Below are 14,693 nucleotides of genomic sequence, written 5' to 3' on the forward strand. Positions count from 1 at the left end.
TTTATGAAAAGAAAACATTTTCACAGACGTTGACGTTGAGTGGCGAAAGCCATAAGAAGTGTTTAACAGTAAGTGATTGTAAGTGACAGTAGGAATTTAACAACAGATAAAATTGGTCATTTGTTTTATGGCTGTTTGTGGGGTATTGCCTTGCATGAAAATTGCTGCCACATTCGCTTATAAAATAGTCACTGCACTCGAGAGTTAATCCTGTGAAGCACTTTTCAACAATGCTACATCACCCATAAAATACACAGTCACTGCACTTTACAGTATATCCTGTGAAGCGCTTTGAGACGTCTCATTCCACCTGTGCCGGTAGTCTCTTCCACATACACACCTAACACTCATTTACTAAAATAAAATCTCCTCATCTCTTTAGTCTTTATGTGGAAGATCTGACTCTTTGTTCTGAAATGTCGTTACTTGGCCGAAGAACTTAAATATGCATCCAAATTTCCTGAACCTTTCATAATATTGAATACCTCTATCAATTTGCCTTCGGGTTTTTCTGTTCAAGAGAGAAGAAAAGCACCAAGGTGGATAGTCTTTCCTCGTAGTACTGTCCCTTCGAACTGGTAGCTTCATTGTACTCTTTCCAAGAGTGAACATTCGTATTTGCAATGGGGAAACCAAAGCTGTGCAGTTTCCTCCACATTAGCCGTCATGAAGCCCACGTAGAATTTTAAAATCTCCTTCCTCAACTCAGTAATTACACCCTTAAACAATGCATCTCAACATTCGTTTCCTCTTTTTAACCACTTGCACCAGGGTTTTTAGTGACTGGACATGAGTACATTTGATGCAATTTGAACGATTGTGTTGGCTTTGGAATAATGTTTCATTAATGAAGTCAGTGCCCTTTTACTTGATCGACATTGTAGTCACTGTGTCACTGTCAAAAAGCTTAAAGTCGAATAGGCATGGTTTGGATTAAGACTAAAGGTCTTTCGTCACACCCAAGTTGCAATATACTTTTATGCAGACACGTGAGGAGCCTCTTTTAGCCGCACCTGAAGTTTTCCATTTCTGACACCAACCAGTCATTGTGGCCTTTGTGTGAGTTTGTCAGTTTAGCTCCAAACTGTGAGCAGTTTTGTGTTTAAACTCATGCCAACAACCTATGCTCGTATTTCACATGGAAACTTTACAAGATACCATATGGAAATTAATTTACATTAGCATGGACTGGATTTCAACTTTGTTCCCAAAAGGAGAAAGACTATACCATCTGTACGAATACTTCAGATATAATATACTTATAAAATAATCACAAAACCTTCCAATTGAATGTTTTAATGTGATATCTAATTAGTGTTCCACTACACTTACAAATACAGACACTACACCTTACAGAAATTTTGTGAAGTATTTTGAGATGTTTGATGACATAGGTGCAAAGCTAAATGCCAGGATTTTATCATGATAATATTTTAACATGATATCTAGTTCATGGCTGTTTGTGGGACATTGCTGTATGCAAATTGACTGCCATACTTGCTTATAAAGTAAACAATCAGTACACTGTACAGTAACATCTGTAAAGTCCTTTGGGGTATCTTCTCAATGTGAAAGGTGCTGTATCAAATGCAATCTCACTGATTATCAGCTACTTAAAAACTGTTTTCCTCTGGTGGGAAAGTGAGTAAAGGTGGCATCCCTTAGCTGCACCTAAATTTTTGCATTTCTGACACCAACCAGTCATTATGTGAGTATGTCAGTTTACAATAACAAGATTACATTTGTATAGTTTAGTTCCAAACCATGAGCAGTTTTCTATTTAAACTCATGCCAACAATGTATGCTCGTATTTCACTTGCAAACTTTATAAGATACCTTATGGAAATTATTTTGTTACATCTACTAAGAAGATATAACAATAAATAATAATAAGTCTTGCATTTGGAATAGCGCCTTTCACATCAGGACGACGTCCCGAAGCACTTCACAGGATATACTGTAAAGTGGAGTAACTGTATTTTGTGGGCAAACAGTCATCTAAATGGATGGTTATGCACAAAAAAAGTTCTTTGGCTCTAGATTTTGACCCTGAAGGGAAGCTCAATGCTGCCAAGCTAAGTTGTTACTGAACGGTGTGCCTAGCAAGCAGCAGATACTTCAGTTTTGCAAGTCAAATATATCAACCTACACCTTTGAAGTCCTTTGCACTTGTGTTCTTAATGTAAATTTGAGATGAACAAAGACTAAAAGTTGGAGTTAAAACTCATTCCACAAATGGTGAGGATAAATTACAGAGACAGTGAATTAAATTGACCCTGCTGAAGCCCAAAAGCAGACTGGATGAATGTATAAATGCCTTCAGTCCCCTAACAAGTGCTAAGAATCCTAAGTGGAATGAGCCTGAACAGTTTCAGATAAATTCCTGGATAGTGTAGCAGTGAGTCTATGTGAGCACAAAACATTTATTGGGCAATCGTACTCAGAGAGATCATTAAGGTGGCTTTTAGGGGAGCAAAGTATGTTTGTTGGGGTACTTAGAAATTCAGACATAACAAGTTGGGACAGTGGTTGAGATTTCCATCAGGCTATCAATATAAAACATACAATTGTTGATTCCTCTAAGGTTGCACCTTATAATCCTTTGTGTTAGTTTGAACCAAGAGGTGTTTTATGTCAGAATGGTCCCTTCTCTTGACCATCACTGGAGTGCAGAAGACAGGACATTACTGAAAGTGTGTCACTACACCTCCTATTTCATTTAAAAGGATTTCTACTTCAATTCTGTCATCAAGTCTTTTGCATGACCATCCATTCTTAGTTCTCTTCATGTTCAATATATTTTCTGATCTCAAACAAGACTTGCAAAGGCATTGCTAAAATGGCCTCCAAAAAGCTGCATTTCATCTTTTATACCAAACCCTTTTTTGTCGCCTCAATAACTCTTAAAAATATTAATAATTAATAACAATCCTTGTATTTGATGCAGCACCTTATAACATTATTGAGAAGTCTCAAAGTGCTTCACAGAATATACTGTAAAGTTAATTGACTATATATTTTGTGGGTGAAACAATAAATATTAATGAAGCCAAAATCCATTAAGGTCCACCAAATATACTGTGCGCATTATCTGGGGAGCTTTTTATAGACTTCTCTTAAACTTATTTTCAATTTGACTCAGTCAGTCGCACTCCTGCCTCTAGATCAGAAGGTTTTGGATTTAAGGACAGTAGTGGGGATTTTGAGCACACGGTGCAAGGTGAAACTCCAGTGTAGTCCTTGGATGTTAACAAACTCACGACACCATTCAAAACTGAACAACAACAAAATTACATTTGCAGAGTGGCTGAAGGCTTGCCCACCATGGTGGGCCGGGCGAGGCGGGTGAAGTGAAGCAGGCCAGAGTCCGCTGAGCGGAGGGAGCGGGCAGGTTGGTAGGGGCTTAGGAGGTCGTAGAGGTAGGGGGGAGCGAGGCCATGGAGCAAGGCCATGAAGGATGCGGAGCGGGTCATGGCACGGATGTGGTGGTAGAAAGGATAGTTGAGGGTCAAACAAGACGCCAAGGTTCCAGATTGGCTTAGTAAGGCGAGAAGGCGCTGACAGGAGCCAATCAGGAGAGCCTCGGTCTTGTTGACATTCAACTGAAGAAAGTTGGCTCTCATCCAGGACTTGATGTCCGACAGACATTCTGTCAGGACAGCAGTGGTCCTGGAGTCAAGGGTGGAGACAGGGAGATAGAGTTGGGTGTCATCCATATATATGTGGAAGTTAACCCCATGTCTGTGGATGATGTCACTAATAGAGAGCGTATAAGACGTCCTAAAGAGCTTCACAGCACATACTGTAAAGTGAATGATTGTTTTTTCTGTGGGTGAATGCGGTAACTAATTTTGTGTACAACAGTGTCCCACAAACAGCCGTGGAATAAACTGAAGAAAGTTATCTCTCATCCAGGACTTGATGTCTAACAGACATTCTGTCAGGACAGCAGTGATCCTGGAGTCAAGGGTGTTTCTCCCTATGTCCTAGAATATATCCTCATATTAGTTGATCCTTCATTTCATGAGTGTTTGTGGGATCTTACTAGATCCCGCACAAGGCTCTGCGGGCCTATCGTCGCCATCCTTACCAGGCTCCACAGGCCCCATCCCCCCCCCTCCCCACAGGATTGAGTTCAAGATCCATCAGCAGTCGGGCCTTCAGCCAACTCAGATGCAAATCCTCAACTGTCCAGCAGCTTAGGGCATCCTCCCAATATGAAAGGCATAAACCGGTTGGCGCATTTGCCAACAAATACAATTACCACACTTGACAGCAATTCCCTGAAATGTAAGGATTATTATATTTTCATCAGCTACGTAATCCTTCTCTCACCTCTAGCTTCAAACAGCTCTCTCTCTATCTCTCTCCCTCTCTGTCTCTCCCATCACAACCTTGTTGTTATTTTTGTATTGTCGAAAAAGCACTGTGACCAGCAGTCCAGGTTTGTAACAACAACAACAAATTACATTTGTATAGCGCCTTTCACATTGGGAGGACGTCCCAAGGTGCTGGACATTCAGGGATTTTGACCCGAGCTGGGGGGTGGGACCAGGAGAGGTGGGGGCAGGGATGGTAAGAGGGTGGTCAAAGGCCCAGTCAAAGAAGAGGATCTTGAGACATGCCTTGAAGGAGGCAAGGTAGTGAGCGAGGTGAAGGGAATGTCGGATGGAGTCTTAGAGGGTTAGGGCAGAGAGGCTGAAACCCCGACTACCTATGGTGGGGCACGCCAGGCGGGGGACATGGAGCAGGCCGGAGTGCTGCACACCTTTACCCTTCACTTAGATTGCACAAAAGAGGTTATACAGGAAATAGAAGCAATGTTTTGAGGGGGAGGTAAGATCACTCTGTATCTGATGGCTATCTCCATTGCTATTGTTACAGAAATGGCATTGAGGAGATGGGCCAATATTCCACGAACATCACATCTTTGAGACCATTTTTTCGGTCTCTCCTTGTTTCTGCAGAAAGGTAGTACTTTTGCTAAATTGTTGAATCTGAACTCCAGCCAGGAATAAAATACCTATAATTATTAGGCTTTTGAAGAGAGTAGGAGCGGAAGCTGTACGATAGATCTGATTGTGCTATAATTTGACCTAGGAACGTTTCATCCCACGAATCAGCTCTAACATTTTTCTTCCCATCCACCCCCCAATTACTGATACTTGAGCAAGACTACCCTCTGTCAGAGTTAAGACTCATGTAAACTATTGAAGTGAAATCAATGCGAATTTCAGATTGTGCTCTCTCGCCATCTATAGCCCTCAGTAGGACATGATAATTGACAAAGCTAAATATTAGCACTCAAGTGTGAAATAATAATAAATACCCAATCCGTTCACTACTAATTTAGAAACAAACCAAATGGATTTAATGTTATTGCGATTGATCACCTAGTTTTTATTTCAGAAGAAAAGGTTCAGTCTTGACCCAACTTGATGGCTGGAATCTACTGTTATGTTGTCAAAGTGCCTTATTATGGTATCATAACTGCATAGCATAGGTGCCAGCCTGGATCAATTGGTAGCATTCTCGCCTCTATGAGTCAATCAGCTGAGATTTCAAGCCCTATGCCAGAACTTTGAACTCACAGTCTACACTGACACTCCAATGCAGTGGGTAGAGGGCATTGCACAGTCAGATGTGCCGTGCTTCAGATGAGATGTTAAACAAGGCCACATCTACCTGTTCTGGTCGATGTTAAGATCCCACAGCATTATTTAAAATGAGAAGAGAGTTCTCCTGGATTCCTGGCCAACAATCCTTTGAATAAACTTGGTTATTCGCTTCATGGCTGTTTGTGGAACCTCACTCTGCACAAATTGGCTGCAGCATTTGTCACAGAAATATAGTCACTACAGTTTACGGTGAATCTTGTAAAATGTTTTAAGATATTCTCCCAAAGTGATAAGTGCAATATCAAATGCAACGATTGTTTAACTCAGCAGTAGGGTAAAGCTAGTCTGTCTTTTGACGGTCTCACCTCCGCTCACATTGAATTTTAGCAGGTGAACAATCCAACATTTGGTAAATTCTGCTTCACATTGATAGGAAGAACCAAAGAATCAAGAAGACTTTGTTAATGTGAACACTTGGCCCCACAGACAGTTACCACCTCTCCTAACTGTGTAACTTAATCGCTCAGTTCCAATATCCTATACATATCTACAATATAATCTATATTAAGGCATTCTATATTTTAGAAGTTCTGTACATTTGCATAAACTACTTGCACTACTGATAAGTGATCAGTGTTGTTCAGGCCAGTGATCAGGCCAACGCATTCAATTCCACTCCAAACGTATTTTCACAAGATCACAAGATTAGTTTGGATGCTGACGTCCCTTTGACCAGTTTGATATCATCCAAACCAACTGCTCTACTGACTTCCCACCCATCATCAAGATAAGTTCAATGTCCTGGTCTCAACTCTCCTTCCTGGTAACCTGCTCCACTCATTAATTACCTTTGAGCAAAGAAATACTTCCTGAAATTACCCTTTGCAATTCTAAACCTGTGTCCTTTTGTTTTCCTATCTTAGTACATCCTAAAGTATTGTTCTGGGTTTCCTTTCTCAATTCCATTTAAAGTAGATACTGCTATAAGGTCTCCTCTGACCATTTGTTTAATCATTGCTCATAACTAATTTCTCCAATAGATGGGATCATCTTCATTTCTGTCCTCTGCACTGCCTCTGCATCTGACCAGAATTGTATGTAGTATGTAGCCTGATGAGAGTACTCTAAAGCCCGCATATGATGTCTGGCGATCTGAACTCAGTTGATTTGGCAATGTAGCCTAACATCCTGTTTGCCTTGTTTATTGCTAATTACACTGCTTTAACATAACAGTGATTGATGAGTCCATCAATATCCCTAGATCTCTTTCAGCTACCTTCTTGGCAAGTTCTATCTCAATTGTGGAGTGCATGGGTTTCCTATTGTGACTTCCTATATGTAGTACTTTGCATTTATCTGTATTAAACTTAATTTGCCAGTTATCAGCCCATGTCCATACCCTGCAAAGCTCTCTATGTAAGACCTTTGCAGCCTTCTCTTGATTTCACAATTCCCTGTAACTTGGTGTTATCTGCAAATTTGACTACCTTATAATGAGTCTGCAAATCCAGATCATGTCTGCAAAGCTCATTAATTTATATATAATGTGCATGTAAAATATGATAAGACTTATGATAGGAACTTGTATACTTTCCATTCCTGATTTATTGGTAATAGATATGTGCAACAAAACAGCTTCATTTACTCCTGGGCCATATAATGTCTATTCCAGGGTATGCAACAGACATTGTTTGTATTCCACAGGAATGAGTTATTAATCCTTCCACGATGCCAAAGAATGTAAGAGTCACTCATTGAATAGTATAGAATTACAGGTTGCACATCTGCAATCCAGATAGAAATATACGGCACATCATGCACAAACATCAGGAGCTGAAAATATGAAATCCAACGACTGGCTAAAAAAAAAGGCAATTGGAAATATCCACGTCCAGTTGTTATATAATGCTCATGTCTACAATATGATCTATATAAAGGCATTCTGTGTTTTAGAAGATATGTACAAGGTATTGTATATTATATAACAACTCAGCAGAGTACAAGTGTGAAAATCATCAGGGAAAAATTCCACCTGTGTTTAGATTTACTCTATTAAAGAAACATGTCAGCACATCCAGAAATTGTCTTAAATTCAGTATTTGATTTTGAAGTTGCTTTTCTTTTAGTTCTTTTAATAATAGAAAAAAAACTTCAAAGTTAAAACTGAATTCAACATTTTGCCATATTCTCAAAGTGTAGTGAGTTTGTATTACGTAAGCAAATGCAATTTGCACGTGGCTATGTCTGATGCTTAATTTAATTAAAATGATTTTTTTAATATTTGGTTTAATACCAGATATTGTTGCTTAAGAGTCTTACAATTCAAATCATCCAGCTTTGTGTGCAAATAATAATAATAATCCTTGCAATCCTTGCAAACCAAAGTCTTGGCCTGTTCAGATGGATGTGACAGATCCCATGGCACTATTCAAAAAGAGAAGGGACTTTCTCCCAGTGTCCTGACCAACAATCCCCCAAATAAAATTGGTTATTCATTGCATGATTACTTGTGGGATATTGCTGTGTGCAAATTGGCTGTTGCATTGGAGCACAAATACACAGTCACTACATTTTACAGTAAGAAGTCCTGTGAAGCGCTTGGGAACTTCTCGATGATATGATCAGATGTTATATCAAATGCAAAGGTTACTATTAATGTTCCCACAGCTCAACCTTGAAGCCTACCTAAATCACTGCCAAGTTGCATTCTTCTCTTAAGTCCAGCTACTAGAAGATATTCTTCTGGGGTGAAGCCATCAATGTCTGTATACACAGTAGAAACGTATTGGGAATACGCTTGTGCTCAGGGCTCTGAGTTCCACAGCACAGTCATGACAGGCATTTACAGAGCTGGAAAAGACCACTGTGGTTCCTTTGTCTGGTCCTATTCAAGATATAATTCTCCATAATAAATCCCATTGGTTTGGATGAAGAAGGCCCTTCAGCCATCTGACCTTGTCCCTGCAGACTACCCCCCTATTGTCCTCCCATCACAGCATCAAGTTGCTTTTTAAATGAATCCAGTGTCCTGACCTCTATAAACCTTGCTGGTGTTGCATGGCAGCATCACAGTGCTTCATCCTGAACACACCTGCACACATAAAATGTCTATCCTGACCACCCAAGTGTTCCAATATGTACTAAAATGTGCCATGAGTCAACAAAGGTGCTGTGTAAAGTCCTTGTTAATTATTATATTTGTTCAGATTCAACACATAGATTACAGCCTTACAAGCTGCAGCATTGTCATTGAAGTAAAGCTTAAGGAATTTCTTTTTATTAGGAAACAACTTGTTCCGATTGTCATCACTTAGTTTCTTATTTACAGTAGTTTTCTTCTGCCATATTGCTCCACCCTTCCCAGGTTCATCTAGTGAAAAGTCAGGCCCTATTTTATAGCAAACTCCTTCCCTATTGACATCTCCTTTCAGTCAGGACTTAATTTAAACCCAACCTCAGAGGTGTAAGAACAAGTGAGAAGAAATCTTGTTCAGCTAAATTATACTGTGAGTAATTGAAAGGCATTAAAGGGTTAAACTTCAAGTGCCTGTCTCTATAAAACAACTAAATTACATTTGTATAGTGGCTTAGTAAATTAAAGGACCTTTAAAGTAATTCAAATTAAATTACTGTAATAAAAGTAATTTCTTGAAGCTTCACAAGATCACGATCTTGGTTCAGGTTAACCTGTAGCTCAGTGGTTAAGAGCACTCGCTTTGCAAGTGAGAGACCTGAGTTCAATTCCAGGCAGAGCGAAACCTTGGGCAAGTTTCCTTACTCCACACACCTAATAATAATCCTTCCCAAAAAAAAACAATAATAAATTGGTCATTTTCAATCTACGACTGTTTGTGGGACATTGCTGTGCGCAATTGGCTGCCGCGTTCGCCCACAAATATACAGTCAATTCACTTTACAGTATATTCTGTGAAGCGCTTTGGGATGTCCTCCTGACGTGAAAAGCGCTATATCAAAATGTAAGGATTATTATTATTATTATAACCTGGCCTTTCGGGGCATATGATCTCAACCTTCCACAACACCTTCTATATTATCCTCCCATCACAGCTCTAAGGCAATCACTTTCCTTCTTCTGCACATGCTCATTGTGGCACCGGAGAGTGATTTAGTGACTATTTGGGGGGTGTGGGTGGGGGGGAAGAAAGAAGGTCAGCGGGTCTGATGTGGGCTGAGCTTCCTGTAAGGTGATGTGCCCGGCAAGGGGTGAAGAACAATTATTTATTTTAGGGAAGAGGCCAGAAGGGCAACAATGGAAGAGAATAAGCCTCCTAGATGTATATCTTGCTGGCTTTTTGACAAGAAAAGCACAGAGATTACAATCTCATCGTGTACAAAAAAGGGATTAAGATTATCAAACCAGAATTGTGAAGCTACAGTAACGATGTCATCCATTTCCTTTGACCGAGTGAGAGAAGCGGTGGCAGGTAAGCTGCTGAACAAACAATCAGTTCACCTGTAAACAAGCTGGGAATATTACTGAGGTAAATGCCTATTAGTTTGTATGTTTTGCGCCAATTTTTGCTAAAACTTCCAGGAGAAATTTGAAATTTTGACTCTGCATCAAGCTCCACCACTGTTTAGATGCTACCCTGCATGAAGGGTGCTATATAAATGCATGTTGTTGTTGTTGTCGTTAAACACATGCCCCCTGGAAATGATAGACCACCACACACAGCTCGACCTCATAGTGCATTACAGAATATATTTACGGTTGAATTTATTCCCCCATCTTCATGAAACATGTATGCATGGGACATATATGACATAGTTCCCAGGGAACCAGAAACCATGCTTTCAGACTTTGCTAATGTCACTCTTGAGCCCATTATTAGCAAGTGTACAAAAATAATCCAGTCTAAGATGACACTCTAATGCAGTGCTGGAGGTGCCCTGTGTTGTTGAAGGTGCTGTCCGACGGATGAAATGATAAAAACCAAGGTTACATCTGCCTTGGGCCTTGGGACGTCCTCCTGACGTGAAAGGCGCTTTATAAATGGAATCTTGTTGTTGTTGTTGTTGTTGTTGCCTACTCAGGTGCATGTTAAAGATTCCTTAACACTGTTTGAAAAGAGAAGGGAGTTATTTCTCATTTCCTGGCTAGCAGTCCCCCAAATTAAATTGATCATTAACTTTAAGGCTGTTGGTGGGGGCATTACTGTGTGCAAATTGGTTGCCACAGTCACCCTTTCATTCCACTTTGAAGTGACTCCTGTGAAGTGCTCTGAGAAGTCCTCCTTCCATGACAGGTGCTGCAAATGTAAGGATTATTAATATTATTATTACTTCAGAGGCCAAAAGGCCAAAGTCCCCATTAGTCTGCGCCTGGAAATTTATCTTAAAATTTAAGATTGTGAAAAAATCTTTAATTCAGTGTTAAAGAATTCAGTAGGCGAACACATTTTAAGAATGATTGTCTGGAAAACTGTAGAAGTTATTGTGCATGGGAATGTAAACAAACTCAAGAGTCCAGCAATAACATTTATCGTACTTGCTATTTAAAACAATGCCAAAACTTACGAGAACAGAAACAAAAGGTCAGACATCAAGTTTCTAAAGTCAAATGTGTAACATTAGAACTGTTACCCACAGTTCCACAGTGTTGGGCAAACAGTCAAAAACTTTGTTGAAATTTTCCAATTGCGTGTGGGTTATACAGACTGAATATTTCCCTGTTCTCTATCCTAGGCTCATCTGAGGGCAATCGATGGCAAGCTGATGCACCAGTTACTTTCCATCAATGAGGGTATTGAGTCGATCAAATGGCTAATGGAGGACAAAGACACCGTGGCTAGCAGGGGCAGCAGTTTGGCTAGCAGTCTGTACAGTTTAGTCGAAAGCCAGGACACTTCACACCGAGGCAGCTGTAACAGCCTGCAAAACGGCAGCGATGAACTTGACGGGATATCCGTGGGGAGTTATCTGGACACGTTAGCAGATGACTTACCAGACCGCTACACCCCCAATGACTTGGATGCTTTCTCAGATGGTCTTGCAACAGATGATTCCCACAACACTGAACCCATCAAAAAGGCCTGCAGAGACGACTCCGACGATGGATATTACTGCTTCGGATAACCTGGGTGCTACCAAGAAGATGCAAGGCTAACTTGAAGATAGACATTTTGCTGAAGATGGAGATTTTAGCACTTTGTTAAATTTGATGCTTGGGGACATTGTTCACCAAATACATTCCAAACGTTACACAAACATGTTGTAAAATGCTCCTTCAACATTACTTTGTCATTTCTTTCCAAAGGGTGTTTTTTTTAAAAAAAATTATTGTATAGGATTGATCGTATACATACACCTAGGTTAATTTATTGTAATTTTTTTAAAGAAAAGGGAAAATGCTGTTTTCAGTTTGTCCTGTGATGCAGAGATGTCAAAGGAGTTTATACTGTGTATCTGGAGCAGGGGCAAAACAGATTAATAATAAAAACCTTTAATTGTTTATAGAATAAACAAATTTTGTCCTGGATAATGTAAAGCATGTTTTAAAAATTTGGAACAGTATTCGCAGAAAGCTTTGTGTGGCTGTGCAGGCCTCCATTTGCTGTGGCAGGGCTACAGCTTTGGTTCAGCGTGTGCAACACGGAACACAAATAAGGCATCCAGCACACATCATCCGGCACAATACACCCTGCACCCAACACATATCACACAGAACCCTGCACATGGTACACGGCACACGGCACACAGCAGGGTTCCATAACATTCCATAACCAAATGACCAATATTATCGGGGGCTTTATTAACCAGGACATCAAAAGAAACTTCCTTCTCCTTTCAAATAGTACATGGAATCTTTAATATCCCATGGCATAGCCAGACAGAGAGGGCAAAGGAAAGATCCGATGTCAGTTTGGAAACAGTTTTACCTACTAGCAAAGTTATTGGAAACTACTGACTGGGTCCGAAGAGGTCCAATGAAAAAAAATACATTGTACTATTGCCTGAAGGGTTCAAATCAGCATCAGGACTTTAGGATTTATTGTTGGGAGTGTAGAAAGCATGAACTAGGCAAAACCAGATGGAGCTGGACTAGTTTAATGTACAATCAAAGCATCCAAGCCTGATGTGTCCAGTTTAAAGACCCATCCTGTGAATTTACACCAAACTGGTTTAGAGTTCCTGCATACCCTGAAGGCATCCATATTATATTATTCTGTCAACTCAGTTCATTTCTTGTTCTTTTGATGCAATAATCACACCTACTTACAAATACATTTTTTCGTGCTGAAGAAAGGTGCTTGTTCAAACATGTGAAGATGTTGCCTCAGTTGAATGATGAATAAAGGCACACAGAGAGGCTGGCAAGACTGATCTGGTACAGGGTTGGTGCATGGCTCAAGGAGAGGGAGAGTTGTGACCGAAGTTGACCTGCAACATTGCGTTCCAGAACCTTAGCAAGGAAGGGTAGGTTGGAAATGGGCTGGTAGTGTGAGAGATTAGAGGAATCAAGAGTGTTTTTTTTGAGGGGTGTGATAAAGCGTTTTTTAGGGGCAGTGGAACAGAGCCTGAGGAGAGAGACTGGTTGACAGTATCGGCCAGCAGGGGGGAGAGGAGGGGGAGTTGTGTGACCAGCAACTGGGTGGGGAGGGGGTCGAGACAGCAGGTGGTGAACTTCATGCGGGTGATTGTAGTTGAGAGGGAGGAGGTAGAAATGGGAGCAAAGGAGTGTAAGGAGGGAGGAGTGGCAGGAGCCATGGTGGAGAGAGAAGACGGTGTGGTTGGCCTGGGTGGGGAGGAAGGGGACATAGATGGGGAGGATGACTTTATATAGTGCCTTTCACATTAGAAGTGCACCTTAAAGAGCTTCACAGGATTTATTGTAAAGTGGGGTGACTGTGCACTTTATAGGCAAACGCTGCAGCCAATTTGTACACAGCAATGTCCCACAAACAGCCATGGGATGATTACCCAATTTAATCTGGGGGTTTATTGGTTTGGACACTGGGAGAAACTCTCTTCTCTTTTCAAATTGAAGTGATGCAGCAAAGTTGCATCCGGTGACAACATATGTAGAAACAGTGGGCAATGAATGATATTCAGAAGGTAGTGGGTTCAAGCCCCACGTCAAGGATATCATCAAGCCCCACGATATCTATACTCACACTCCAATGCAGTGCCGGGGGGTGTTGTATGTTCAGATGAAATGTTGGACTGAAGCCCCGTCTGCCTGTTCAGGTGGACATTTAAGATCCCATAGCAGTACTCAAAAAGAGAAGGGAGTTTCTCTTTCCCACTGTTTTGGCTAACAATCCCCCAAATAAAATTGGTGATTTATTCCACGGCTGTTTGTGGAACATTATTTTACACAAAATTAGCTGCCGCGTTAACCCACAGAAAAAACAGTCATTCATTTTACAGTATGTGCTGTGAAGCTCTTTAGGACATCTTATACGCTCTCTCTCGGTGACATCATCCGCAGACATGGGGTTAACTTCCACATATATACGGATGACACCCAACTCTATCTCTCTGCCTCCACCCTTGACTCCAGGACCACTGCTGTCCTGACAGAATATCTGTCAGACATCAAGTCCTGGATGAGAGCTAACTTTCTTCAGTTGAAAGTCAACAAGACTGAGGCTCCCCTGATTGGCTCCCGTCCGCCCATCCTGACCTAGGACGCTGACGCATCACCATCCATGGTTGCACACTATCCTTTCTACCCCACATTTCAACTATCCTTTCTACCCCACATCTGTGCCATGACCCGCTCTGCCTTCCCCACCTCTGCAATGTCGCTCGGCACTGACACTGTCTCACACCACAGGCTGCCGAAACCCTCATACATGCTTTCATTACATCGAGGCTCAACTATGCAAACTCACTGCTTTTCGGCTTCCCCAACTCCTCCCTCCACAGGCTGCAGATAATCCAAAACTCTGCAGCCCGTGTCCTCTCCCGCACCAAACTCCGTGACCCTATCTCTCCCATCCTTGCCCAACTCCACTGGCTTCCCATCACACAGAGGATACAGTTCAAGATCCTGGTCCTTACCTTCAAAGCCCTCCATGGTCTTGCTCCCCCCCTATCTCTCCGACCTCC

The 14,693-nt window shown here is 41.2% G+C and overlaps 1 protein-coding gene across 1 annotated transcript in view; it reads left to right on the forward strand.

The window, feature by feature from the left end:
* Nucleotides 1–12,101, forward strand: part of LOC103187146 (leucine rich adaptor protein 1-like) — a 13,516-nt gene extending 1,415 nt beyond the window's left edge. The window contains exon 2 of the mRNA XM_007906522.2: nt 11,325–12,101. Coding sequence (XP_007904713.1) covers nt 11,325–11,714 — 390 coding nt within the window. The 3' untranslated portion in view covers nt 11,715–12,101. The remainder of the gene's footprint in view (nt 1–11,324) is intronic.
* Nucleotides 12,102–14,693: the final 2,592 nt, after the last annotated feature.

Source organism: Callorhinchus milii, unplaced genomic scaffold, assembly GCF_018977255.1.
Source record: "Callorhinchus milii isolate IMCB2004 unplaced genomic scaffold, IMCB_Cmil_1.0 Scaffold1, whole genome shotgun sequence".
Taxonomy (NCBI): domain Eukaryota; kingdom Metazoa; phylum Chordata; class Chondrichthyes; order Chimaeriformes; family Callorhinchidae; genus Callorhinchus; species Callorhinchus milii.